This window comes from Pagrus pagrus, assembly GCF_965226575.1.
Source record: "Pagrus pagrus genome assembly, chromosome: 7".
NCBI classification, from domain to species: domain Eukaryota; kingdom Metazoa; phylum Chordata; class Actinopteri; order Spariformes; family Sparidae; genus Pagrus; species Pagrus pagrus.
Window position 1 is genome coordinate 30,417,010 of NC_140191.1, and position 14,109 is coordinate 30,431,118.

At 40.4% G+C, this 14,109-nt stretch overlaps 1 protein-coding gene across 1 annotated transcript in view; it reads left to right on the top strand.

Moving 5' to 3' along the window:
* slc6a20 (solute carrier family 6 member 20) overlaps positions 1–10,271 on the top strand; it is a 30,294-nt gene extending 20,023 nt beyond the window's left edge. Inside the window, exons 8-11 of the mRNA XM_084358713.1 lie at positions 2,690–2,891; positions 3,794–3,953; positions 4,885–5,050; positions 7,301–10,271. Coding sequence (XP_084214839.1) covers positions 2,690–2,891; positions 3,794–3,953; positions 4,885–5,050; positions 7,301–7,471 — 699 coding nt within the window. The 3' untranslated portion in view covers positions 7,472–10,271. The remainder of the gene's footprint in view (positions 1–2,689; positions 2,892–3,793; positions 3,954–4,884; positions 5,051–7,300) is intronic.
* The last annotated feature ends 3,838 nt before the right edge of the window (positions 10,272–14,109 follow it).

The window sequence follows — 14,109 nt, forward strand, 5'->3', positions numbered from 1 at the left end:
AAGAGGCACAGCAGGTGTGGTAGCGGAGGCTCGCTGTGGCGTTGGCTGAGGCTTTGGTGGAAGCTGGTGGGTAATACAATGATGATCCAGTAAAGAGTGTAGGTTGGGTGGCAGAGTGGCAACAGAGCTGGGACTTGAAGTTAGTGATCACTGGAGAGGCTGAAGAGAAACAAAGTTAGTCGGGTTGCAAACACAAAGACAAAAAGCTTAATGTCACAATAATAGAGTTTAGCTGTGAGACCATGTACCACATCACAAAGACAAAAGACCACAGTAATTGAGCTGGCACTGATTGATCAGATGCACTGCAGGTGTGTGAGAGGAAGCAGCTCCAGCCATCACAGAAACCACGGCCAGCCTCAGCAGCACACCTCACTAACGAGCACCAAAACAACAAAACCCCACACCAAAAGTCCAAATCGTGACAGGTAACCCTGCATTAAATGCTTATTTTTAGTTTCTGTTGGTTTGTCCACCTGGAGCCAGTGGAAGCAGGTCGTGAACAGCACAGCATTACTCATCAGCTTCTCAGGTGATTTGGCGAACATATAAGCAAACAGTTGATACACATCCAGCAGTTACAGAGTAACATTAGCTTTCATCGCAAGTCATGTTTCTAACCACCTGATGAATATAACGGGGTTCGCCCCCTATTCCGACATCCCGCTATTCTGACATGTCTCTATTTAGACATGCCGCTATTCCGACATGTCTCCGACAATGACAAAGAACAATGTCGAAATAGTGGGACGCTTGAAAAATAACTTTAATGCCGCTATTCCGACAATTAGAGGTCGCTGTCTAAATAGCGGCATGTCGGAATAGCAGCATGTAACCGAATATAACGCCCAGCCGCGGCCTCTGTGTTAGCTCTGTCAGGTATATCTGGCTCTTTAGCTGCTAAATGCTCCACATTGGCAACCAACTCTTCTGAAGTTTTCTCCTGTTTGATGCTGAGCAGGCAATGAACTGTGGATGTTTAGGTTCAAGGTTCAATCTTCTTTTAATTGTCATTTCAGAACACAGGATTGTACAACGAAATACAAGTCTCTTTATGCTACACAAGAACAAATCTATTTGTTTATGGTGAAGTGTTGAAGGTGAGTTCAGGAGTCTCACAGAGGAAAGGAGCTGCTCTGTAGTAGCTGGCCTGGCAGTGGATACTTCTGTGTCTCTTGCCAGACAGCAGCAGAGTGAACTGGCTGTGGATGGAGTTGGTTTAATAATGTTATGAGCTGAATTAATGACGTATAAACAGTGAGCAGGCCGAGGGGATATGCACATTTGGATGATAATTTGCTGTATGTTCATCACTACAAGTGACCCCCTCCACATTGACTACAGTTACATGCACACAAACTCCCCACTATTATTCAGAATATGACAATATTCAGAATATGATACAGAATTTGGTCAGCTCTGCACAGAAGAAGAGCCCATATTTCTGATCAGGAGAAACACCTACTTTTAAACACGATGAAAGGCTTTTGGGTTTTGGATATGTGTAAATATTGCAACACTGACCTTTTCAAGAAAGTGGTTGAATGAATGAAGGACGGAGGCTGTGTGTGCATGGTTCAACAAGTCCACCACCGGTGGAAAACTTTAATAAAATAATGTTTTGACGCATAGAAGCAAAATAAGTCTAATATTGCATATGTTGAGGTGAGTGGGTGGAAAGATACTGCTACATCCCCCGTATCCAAAGAGGGCCAGTGTGAATGATTTCACGTGAATGATGAACTCGTGTCCTGTATGAAGAGCACAACTGCACAACAACTGCACAACAACTGCACAACAACTGCACAACAACAGAGCAGAAATGATAAGATAACTTTAATGTTTAATGTGTTTTGTCCGGCCTCTTCTGTCAGTGGTTCATTTCACATAGAGAGTGAAGGAGAGAGGTAAAAAATGTGATGACAGCCACAAGTGTGTAATTATTGGTGAATTAATGCCTTCCTTTAATAAAACCACAGTAGTGGAGATGTGTGACTCATTACTGATTGATAGAGCCTTACCAATAGTTTCAGTGTCTGTATTAATAAGTGACAAGACAACTAACTACTGTTCATAGGTCAAAAAAGTCATCAGATTTGTGAAACAGCCACAGAAAATGTGCTGATTTTGTCACCAAGGTTATCATGTGCACTGTCCGCTTAGTATGGGATGAAATTGTGGTTGCTCATAACATGCCCTGGGCTAGTTATCTATCAGACACTGTGACATGACATCAGCAGCCATAGACTGAGCGATGTAAAGCAAGAGGCAGAGAGACTGGTTTGTACCCTGACATCAGGGAGCAGAATTTTGAAATTTGGGGGTTTGTAACATATTTTTCTGTATCTTTATCATCATGGATAAGGTGTTAAATTAGGTTATTACTGATATATGATCTAAGTAGATTCTAAAGAGTGCATAAAAAAACCAGTTAGCAATCAGTTATGGAGGGTACAGCCCCACAGGGAGGGCTCAGGACCTGGAATGTCTATGATTTTAGCAGAGATGACCATTAAAAAGCACATCAAGCAGCGAAACATACCAACACAGGACAAGTGGACCTGCTATAGAAACAGGGCTTCAGTTGGTAGTGGGCTCTGCAGTCCACATGGGCTTATTAGCTCCCATGTTAAAACCAGCTGGGTCATGCGTACTCATTCTGTTTGTCTCTGTCTTCCATCTGTTTCAGGCAGTAGAGGGGGCAGGTCTTGCCTTCATTGTGTATAGCGAGGCCATTAAGAACATGCCATTGCCTCAGCTGTGGTCAGTTCTGTACTTCTTCATGCTCCTGCTGTTGGGAATGGGCAGCATGCTGGGCAACGTCACTGCCATCATCACCCCGCTACGAGACTTCAAAGTGATGGCCGGTGTAAGCATCGAGTTGTTAAACGGTAAGTTCCAGGCTGATGTCGATGGAAAGTGTTGCATCATCATTCTTGTGTCCATCAGTTCGTGCTGGTACTCTGTAGAGTGGCAGTAATCTATTACCATTTTACTTTATTTATACTGGTTGGTTGGTTCTGATACCAGCTTCAACAGAATATTATACAGGTGGACTTACATCTTCTTGTTCTTTAATAACCAGTAAACATCACTAGTTAAAGATGAGAAACAATGAGTGTGCCTACTGAGAGGAACATGTGTGACTTAGTTTAAGTGAGAGAGCGTGAACAACAACAGTGCACGTGCAGAAAATAGTAAGAGTAATAAATAATGTTTAATGATTAGTAGGCTGCTAATAGTGAAATAATATTAAAATACTTAGAAGTATGAAATAGCCAGTTTCAAACTGAATGACATTTCATGAGAATTAACCACTTTGTTCTGAAGGACCATTCAGATTTTTTGCTAAATGTATTCAAAGCTGGAACTTAATAAAACGACACGGCCCTTTAAGCAATCATCCAAAAAAATTTTCCAGTATTGCGACACTTTGACCAAATGTCAGCATGGCAACAACCTGACACTCTCCAGGGTCCCCGTTCCCCAGTCTGAGAACCACTGGCTAATAGGAAGCAATCTGACTCTGACTTTTGGAAAATACCCTTTTTGGGATCATACCTGAGCCAGAGAAAATCACCTGCACAAGCACCTGCAGACATTCAGACCTCTGCAAGCTCATGGGGGGATCCCAGCAGCTGACAGGAAATCAAAACCCAACTCAAAGGTTTTATACAATATTTAAAAGGAGAGTTAATTTATTATCTTCAAAAAATTGCTAATTCTTTTAAATATTGATTTAATGGGACAAAGTGGAGTTAGAAGGTGACTGGGTTCTGTGCTTCGTTTGCAGGTTTAGTGTGTTTGTTCTGTATGCTGGTCGGTCTGGGCTTCACCACCACGTCAGGCAATTACTGGTTCACCATATTCAACGACTATGCAGCCACGTTCTCGCTGCTGTTCATCGTCCTCATCGAGGTCATAACCGTCAGCTACATCTATGGAATCAGAAGGTTTGTGTATATGTGTGTGGTAGTCCCCACACTGATGTGACACATTTTTTGTTTACTATAAGGTAAACAAAAATGTGAGTAGTTACTCGGTAGTAGATAATTAATGAATCGTTAATAGAAATGCAAGTCCAGTTACTATTTAATTCTGAGTAACTGTGATTTCAAGACTCTATAGTAGATAAAGATGAGTTATTTGAAGAGGTAATACATAAGTGAATTATCGGGTAATGATTAGTTCATAAATATCTGTGAATCAACACTTTCTCTACGCTTTCTTCATGAGTTGTTCTTGATCAACTGTCAACCTGCCGCTGAGTGTCATGAACGAGTGATGACTCATTAGTTACTAATTACTGAACATTTAGTTACTCTTTGTGTATCTTCAAGTAAAGTGAAACATCATACTGAGTAGTTACCCAATGTAGACTCATTAGTAACTAATTACTTTATCATTAGTTACTCTTAGTTAGCTAAAAATACACAAAAAGAGTAACTAATGATTCAGATATATATTGAGTTGTCACTCTCTGTGCCACTCAGCAGCTGGTTGACAGTTAATCAAGAACAACTCATGAAGAAAGTGGTCAGTATGTTGATTGACAGATATTTATGAACTAATCATTACCTAGTGATTTTTTGATATACTATCTCTGTCTGTTCTCCAGTAACCCATCACTATCTACTATATAGTCCTTGAATCAGTTATTCAGGAATTAATTATTAACAATTTATTAACTATCAAGTCGTTTCCGATTCATCCGTTACTCATTCCTCACTCACTATTCATTCCCCCTCAGTAACTACTCACATGTTCGTGTACCTTATTGTAAAGTGTAGTGTGCCCTCAGTTGTGAAGCATCAATAAGGAGCAATAGTCTCCTACAGTGTACTAAACTAAATCTCATTTAAATACATGTTCTACATATTTTAGGTTTGAAAAAGACATAGAAGACATGCTTGGTCATCGTCCCAACTGGTACTGGAAGATAATGTGGACAATAGCTAGTCCCCTTCTCCTCATCTTCCTCTTCGTAATCTACATCGTCAACTACATCAGGGGAGGGACACCCACTTACCAAGCGTGGGACAAAGAGCTGGTGAGCTGTGGCTTTTTTCTTTTCCATTACTGACTCCTGTACAATCTGCTTTATACTAGTCTCAGCTCATTACAAGACAACAAGCAGCAGTAGTGTGACATTCTTATAGAGCTGATCCGGGTGGAGCACAATAAGGCAGCATGTTTTCAGGTCGACTGTTCAAACGGACAGACAACCAGAATGCCTGCAGGTAGCGTGGCTACGTTTGTACATCCATCCCATTCCTGTTACGTGGTATATCAAGAACACCTCGAGGGAATGTCTTCAGATTTGACACAGACGTTCACTCGAGTATGAACTGATTTAATTTTGGAGGTCAAAGGTCACTGTGACCTCACAGAATATCAGAATATAACAGATAAAATGATGATACACGATATGATACACTCTGGTCATGGTCATGACCTGGTGTTGGACCTGATCTACAATATGAAGCTTCTTCATGTTCATCAGAATCAGCTGGACTGGCCAAACACGTGAACACACAAGGAGTTTAACTGTTTTCTGTTCCTCTCAGTTAACTCACAGACATACAGCAGTTCCACTATAACCTCATACTGAGCTTCAGGTGATTGTCATTGCACCATGTGATGAAGCTCTTTATCAGTCACCTATCAGCAGCAGGGCATTCTGGTTGATGTAGTTGTTCTACCTTCTGTTTCCTCTGCTCATGAATCACCAGTTTCAAAAATGTTAACATCTGTCCTCCACATAGAGAGCCCAGATATATGCAAGGGCTGTCTTTTCAGTGGTGAAATACTTCTTTAAGCAAACAGAAAAGAGAATGGGAAGAAGAGAGGGAAGAAGAGGGGGAAGATGAGACAAATGACAAGTACATGAGGCCCAGAATGAGCCCATGCACACAGACAGAACCACACATGTCACTGTGCTGCGGTGTGATGACCGTGTGTTTATTCAGCTTCACTGAAAAGACATTTTACAAGTTGTTCTGAAAGATTCTCTCATTAATCAGCAGTGTTGGGCAAGCTACTTTCAAAATGCATATTTTACTTAACATTTTACTAGTTACCTTCATTTTAAAGTAATATATCATGTTACAATATTACTGTCAGCGTAGAGTAATATATAATTACACTACTTTCAACAACATGCCCATATAACCTGTACAGAAGAATTAAACAGCCTAGATCTTTTGAAATAAACGATTGTCCTTGGACACAGTGATGAGCAGGCAGACAGAGCATCACAGTCTGATGTATTATGAGATAGGAATAATATTTTTAATTGTAGGCTCAGTCATATGAAACACAATAGACCTATACCTCCTATAATGTAGCCTATAATTACATGACAAGCCGGTACTGTCAGGTACTCAGAACCACTAAAAGGCTGAGTGCTGGTACACACTTCAAGAAATAGGGGACAACAGTTACCTGCCAAAAATCCACCTTCAAAAGCAGTCACGATTTCCAACAAAAAACTGATGTTATATCAACTGAAGCAACACGTAGTTTCCTTATACACTGCTTCCTGTCTGTGTGGTGTTTTTTAAGCTGTGCTGAAGGGAACCTTTCCATAACCACTGGTAGTTACCGCTAGCTTACACTGCTGCAGCTGACTGCACCAAGTGTTGAGGGGTTCTGACAGGCAAAAATCTACCAAGACATAATAAATTGTGATGTTTCGTGATGTCAGACAAGCTGTGTGACACTCACAGGTTTTTCTGTAAATTAAATTAACAGTACGTGATTGCACATGCACTTCCTTACCTCCTTAACACACAGCGCTTGGATTTATTGTTCCTGTACTGTCAATTTACATTTACATGAAGGATGAATAATACATGAATCCAACAAAATCCCAAACCTTTTGGTGATTGGCTGACACATTTTCAGCACATTTCAAATATGAAGCGATGAAGGTTGAGGTAGTAATACCAGCTAAACTTAAAACTACTTCACCCCTGGTTACTTGTGTAACGTAGGTGGTCATCCATTCATGAAAAACAGCTCTGTTCTCCTAAAATAATCATGTTTACAGTTACACATATTTATTTGAACATTATTTCCTTACGGAAGTTTCATTCGAATGCCCTGATCGCATTCACACCTGGAAGCTGTCCACCACAACCTCAGTCTGATCTGCAGCCACTGAGCAGCTCCACTAGAGCAGACAGCCCGTTGCTCAGTGATGACGAGTGTTGCACCTTGCAGAATGATATTCTGCTAAAATGTGTGACTAATAAGCGCGTGTGGAGACAGGTGTTAACTGAACTTGTTGTCTCCTCAGGGTAAGTCAGTGGTGCTGGAGTATCCTCTCTTTGGTCAAATCTTCATCGGGCTGCTCCTGGCGTCGTCAGTCAGCTGTGTTCCCCTCACAGCTCTGTATGTCTACTGCCAGAAGAGGAAACGTGGGAACCATCTGAAGAGGCAGCGTGCTGTCAGCACTGTATCTACTTAGTGACTAGGTGATGGCGAGGACTAACCTCCCACCACCACCCACCTTCCAAGACACCCCCAATCTCTGCCCTCTGGTTGCAACAGTACATCACTTATCATGACTACATGAGGGACAGTGGCACATGATTGCTGGTCTGTTTCCTTCACTTTCACCAAGTTTCACCTTAATGGAAGCATTTTTGAGTTGTTCCTCTTGTAAGCGAATCTGAGTGAGCAATGCCCTGCTGCGGCAGGAATGACAAAGACATATGTTATACCTTTCTACTATTAGTACTGATACTATTACTACTACTAAAAATCTCTCTATTTAACAGTAAATATATGATTGTATAATCTCTTTCAGTGTTAAAGTCAAACTTCTAAGCAGTCACAATCGGTCTCAGAGCTTACCTGCGGAACATTATGAGTAAATACTTTGTTTAACTGCCAAACATTTACAGCAAATATAGTTGTGATTCAGTATTTTATATGATGTAAGTTTACTCATTGGTCATAATATGATGAATATATGTTATGTAGATACAGTATGTATGAGATACAGTGTTTGAGTATGTTAGAGTATATTTCTTTCATATCTTGAACACTGGGAACGTCTCTGAAGTCATGTTTCATATTCTTTCATCATGGCGGTAGCTGGTTCAGGGTAAAGTTAAAATGATTTTTCACAATGGGATTATCATCCAGTAACATTAGTTTGTCCCTGGTTTTCAGGTTTTGCGTTCGGTGGCTCTGGGCACAGATGGGTCAGTGATGTCAGAGAGAGGAGATGCTCTGTACCACATTTAGACCTAGCTGGCCTGCTCGTGAATTTCAGCAGTCCATTTGCTAAACTGTAGTTCAGCTGATGAAGGGAGGGCAGTCTGAGGAGAATTTATTTGTGTCTGCCAGACCTCTGCCCAAAGCCCTGCCCCCAGGAGCTCCGCAACAATCGCTGATCACTATTGTTCCGCATGCTAATGGAAACCACACTACCAACTTTCCTAGGATATAATGTTAACCCAAAGACCAGCTTTTAGTTTTGTGATCAGTGTCACTTGACCTGAACTGAGCTCACCCCATGAACAGTGATGTTATGGCTTTGATTCTACTGTAACATGAATGAAGGTTTTTGTTTTATTTTCGTGTAAGTCAATCTGTTTTCTTTTCCTCTAAAGACTACCTTCTATTTTCGTAAATATTGGTTATGGTGAGATTGGATATGGTCTCTATAAGGTTTTGATTTTATGTGAGAACTGAGCTCATCCAGTTTAGAGTTTAGTATGTGAACATTTAGATGAAGGATTGTTTTTTATTTTAGGGTCAATGAATCTGTCCTCTACTGGGTCAGATCACAGAGCAGCAGCAAATTTAGAAAATGAATGCTGCTTCTCTACCTCCCAGTTTTACTGCCTCAGATTCTTACTTTATATTCTCTGTGGAAAAAAACATCTGCATTTTACCAATCCAGACATCCCATACACAAACATACAGCCTTAAACTGGAGTGGCCTGAGAGCAAAATGGCAGGTTCTGACATCTGATCTCATTTTGCCAGATTTTTTTGCCATCTGGCCAGGGAATTGAACTGGCAACCTTCATTCCACTATTCTAACCGCTGGGCTGCCACTGCCCAAGTTGCCCACCTATGATTGCTACCAGCCCGAACCTAATAGTGTGTTGTAGCGATGACATATTTTTGTAGCTAACCCTGAAGTTAGCATGGCTCTGGTTCCTGGTTCCTGTGGGATTATTGAACTGTATTCTGGATTATGACAGAAAATAATCCGTGTCAAACACAAGTTTCTGATCTTTCCAGGTTCTGTTCATCCAGATTATCTTCACAGATGAACTCTGTAGCAGTAAAAAGCTAATGTTAGGCTACAAACAGACGACATCACGGTCACATGACTTAAAAATCACCACCACTAAGCGTCTTACTACACAATTACTATACAGGTTTTCTGTAAACTGATCAAAGTAAAAGTTGTGAAGTCAAAGTTAGAATAGTTTGTAACTAAAGTGGGCCTGTAAAGACGGACTAGTGAGTAGATGAGTCTCCGTGTTCGCTGTGATGATGTTTAATGTCCCCGACAACCTCTGTAGTCTCATTTAGACACTTGTTAGCAACCGCTAACCGTTTTTAACACACGGAAGAGCTTTATAATTAAACTGGGGGAGATTTAATGATGGATTTTATATGTTCAGCCTGTAACACACCTGATTTCACACATTTAACTGAAAACTCATTCAACAAACTCACAGACTTTGAGACGAGGGAACCGGATGTGCTAACATGCTAACATGCTTACTGATCTCTGGGTTTTTAGGACAATAGACTATATAGCAATAAAGCCTTAAAAGAATAAGTGATTAAAAACAAAAATGTGGCAAAGTTTGAAGGATCTACCGGCCACTCCACATGCATGTGCCACCATTGTCATGGAGATTTAGTTCAGTTATTGAAAAATGAGGAAGGAGGACGTTTTTATCGCTAGTAGCAAAACATGAGTGCTGGATAATGCTGGAAAAGTACAACACAAAACATTGGTTGAATTTTTTCACTTGTTTTAAAGACTTAAGATGCTGGGCTAGGCTGCCCTCTGCTCTCATACATTCTCTGTAAGTGATGTACTGTACGTTAAACATAGAGTAAATAAGGGACCTTGTAAGAACCAGTAATACACCTACTGTGCCAGTAACAAGTTGAATACTGAACAATTTGCTCTGTACACCCTCAAATATGTAATATGTGTACATACTGTAGATATGTGTGTGATGATTGGATGAGCTAATGATTGTAATCTCAATAAATATATGACTTTGCTTTATTGTGCCATTGGTTGAATAAGATTTTAGTAGCCTAACTAAAAGAGACACTGAAGTGCCATTAGAAACTAGTTCGATGTCAAATCAAATCAAATCAAATCAAATTGTCATCAACATGTAAAAAAAACATCTCAAGTGTTCTAACTGTTCTGTAATCCTCGCAGCTTTTTATTCATATTTTGAACAGCCGACAGTGATGATGATTTTTTTATTAAAGAAAAATGTTGTTATAATAATGTACATGTAGTGTGTGTGTGTGTGTGTGTGTGTGTACACACAACTTGTTTAAGTTTTGGGGACATGAATCTGTTTACACACACATTGTGGGGACCTGCCCTCCTTCTGGGGACAAAAGTCCCCATAACCTCAATCATTACATTTTAGGGTTTAAAGGGGAACTACCGTTTTTTACAACCTGGACCTTATTTCTAGCATAAAATACGATGATTTACTCACCCAGATAACTTTGGTGTCATTTGGAGTCGTTCGGACGAAATTAGATCCAGTGGAGCGCCGCATATATCCATATAGTGCGAGTGATCCGGGCACCGAAGCGCAGCCTCTATGAGCATTATCTGCCACGAAACTAGTTCATTTCACCAATATTTTGTCATGATATGCTAGTGCTATTCCCCTCTGAGTCCGGGCTCGTCTGTTATCAACATCCGGGGTCTGTAGGTTGACCTACTACTGTAGCTGCTACTGCTAGTTTGACCCCGGATGTTGATAACAGACAAGCCCGGACTCAGAGGGGAATAGCACTAGCATAATATTGGTGAAATGAACTAGTTTCGTGGCAGATAATGCGTTATATAGAGGCTGTGTGTTGATGCCCCGTCACTCACATTATATGGATATAGCGGCGCTACACTGGATCTAATTCCTCCCGAACGACTCCAAATGACACCAAAGTTCTCTGGGTTAGTAAATGATCATATTTTATGCTAGAAATAAGGTCCAGGTAGTTATCCTTTAAAGGAAAAGTTCACCCAAAAATGAATAAAGGAACCCATGGTACTCACATATAGAGTGCGTTAAAACTAAATGTTAGAAAGCTTTGAACTCCATGAGTAATATATGTGGTTATGACTGGAGGGCTGATAAATTATTACTGTTCAGTTTATTGCCAACATTAATAAGATTGACTGTTAATTACAGACCTGCAAACTCCTGAGAGAGAAAAAAAAGGTGACAAGGTCCAAAACCAAACCAAGGTATGGGGGGTCCAGGGAGAAAATTTTAGTGATTTTAATATGCAAATTACGCTTTTTGGAGCGTTTTGACACTAGAATTTCCGTGTGCAAGTAGATACATGGCTCTTGCTAGGCACATAGTATATCCATCCATCCCAATTACAATCCCAGACATATCCCAGATTCCCAATTAAAGAGAGAGCAAATCTCTCATAAAAAAGACGGCTTTGAGAGAATAAGAACACCTCACTTTCTTTCTTATCTTATATCTTTTTATTTTTTGCTCTTGTAAACAACTATTTTCTGACATTGTTTTGTGTTCACTACTTACTTCTGCTGAAAACAGGATGAGCTGAAATGATTAATCGATTAGACAACTGACAGAAAATCAGCAACTATTTTGATACATTTTTTTTTTGGCATTTTTGAAAAGGAAAAATGCCAAAATGTATTTGTTGTAGCTTCTCAAATCGGATGATTTTAAGCTTTTTTGTGTCATACGTGATAGTAAACTGAATATATTTGGATTTTGGACTGTTGATCAGACAAAATATGACATTTGAAGACATTACCATGTGCTCTAAGAAATTATAACCAACTATTATAACTATTTTCTGACATTGTGTTGTGTTTATTACTTGTTTCTGCTTGTTTCACATCAGGTTCAATGTTTTGTGCCACTGTGCTCAGAGATATCAGCTGAGCTAAGATTTAAAAAAGGACTGCTTCATTTAATTTTACATTTCCTGAGACTTTCAGTACCGCAGTCTGGTTCAAAATTAGTCCAGCCGACTTCACTGCACTCAGCACCGGAGCACAGAAACAGAAATAAGTTGTTTGTTTCCGCAGGTTTTGCTCTCAGACATTAAGACTTTAATTTTTAAAGTTCTGCTGTTGTCCTGCGTTGCAAACCGATGCTTGAAAACAGACAATATTGAACGGTGTTGTAGTTTTCTACAGATTGAATGAAATACAGCAGCACTCAGGACTTGTTGCTCTATCTTTCAGTGATTTCTCTCCTTATCAGTGAAATATGACAAACTGAAGTCGCAGCTCCGGTTAACGTGGACGCCTATAGGGAGTAACGTTAGCGGCTAGTAGCTATAGCTAAGCTAACGCTAACCGTATTTAACGAGCATGCAGCTGCAGCAGCTCCGGTGTTGACAGCGGAGTGAAAACACACCTGAATCATTTCACACTAACTCACCTGCAGACGAACCCGACAAATCCGCAGCATCACGTCTGCACCGGAAACGTTACAGTACCAGCTGACTGGAGATACTTTGCTGAATCAACGGCGCAAAACACAACGTTATGTTATTGTGAGCAGCATAAAAATATTTTCGGTTCGTTATGAGACTATGCGGCCGGACGCATGTTTGCAGGTATGTTAGAGACTGTTGAAAAACTATGTTGAGACTATGTGGGGGTTAACTCCAATAAATGCCTTGTATTCTGTCCTCACACTGGTGTAGCAGAGCAATGCTAGATACATAGCAAACAAAAACTCCAACAATTCGTCTTCTGGTTTTGTGGTTTATTGTTTCTGTAAAACTGATACAACACAACAAAAATAACAAATTAATACACATTGTACACGATACATATATGTACATGAAATGATGACAAAGCAAACATTTGCAGCTTTAAAGTGGTCATTATTATTGTAGTAGCATATTGCCCTTTTTAGAACAACTATGAATTTTAATCAACACAAAAAATATGAATTTAAACAATATCTGAGTTATACTCACGGACAAATCTTTCCCAAGGCTGTAACATAAAGAAAATGCTGCACAAGGCTGCTAGCTCATCAACTGAGCACATGGTGAGAAAATGAAACTTAAGAGCATTAACTATACCAAAAACTACCAGCAGGTGGCGATAAACAGTTGAGGGATCAGCACACTTTGGAAGCTTGTGAGTTGCTATTAAATGTGAGAAGAGAGAAAATGGCCGCGTTTCCCAGATTCGTTAAGAAGCTCTTAAGTGCTAAGATCTTCTTAGGAGCGCTCTTAAGAACGCTGTGAAAGAAGGATGTGTTTCCCAGAGTCGCTCTTAGCTTAAGAAGATCTTTCACTAAGAAGGAAATGTAAGATCGAGCTGACCCACTCTTAACAGCCTTCTTAGCGACCAAATGCTCAGTGATCAAGCGCGTCAGGGAAATTTATATCCTCCACTTTGCGAAATAATAAAACAATGCTCAGTGTTGAAATGCGCTCATAGCTGCGGACCACTGGCGCAAGAAAAAAAATAAGAAAATGGTAGATGAAAAAAAACCTTTTTATTGAATTACACGTTTAAGTTTTCCGCAACATCTGCATATATGAGTTTATAGTACTACACATAAAAAAAACAACCCTGTGGCATTTCACAGATATCAAGGGAACAGATGTATTAAACTCAGCTGAACCTCATCCAGAGAGGCTTCCCCTGCTACTCTGCGTTGCCAAAGTCTGCGCGTGTGAGAAACCACGGCTGCAATACAGCACATTCTCCCTGCGAACCAACAGCGTCGCCGTGCGCGAAGCCAGACGGTTTACATAAATGCATACGTGCGTCAGCACTTCTCCCCACTGGACGCGCTGTCAGACCGGGCTGTCCAGGCAAAGTACCGGCTGCCCCGTGCGGAGATCCAACGG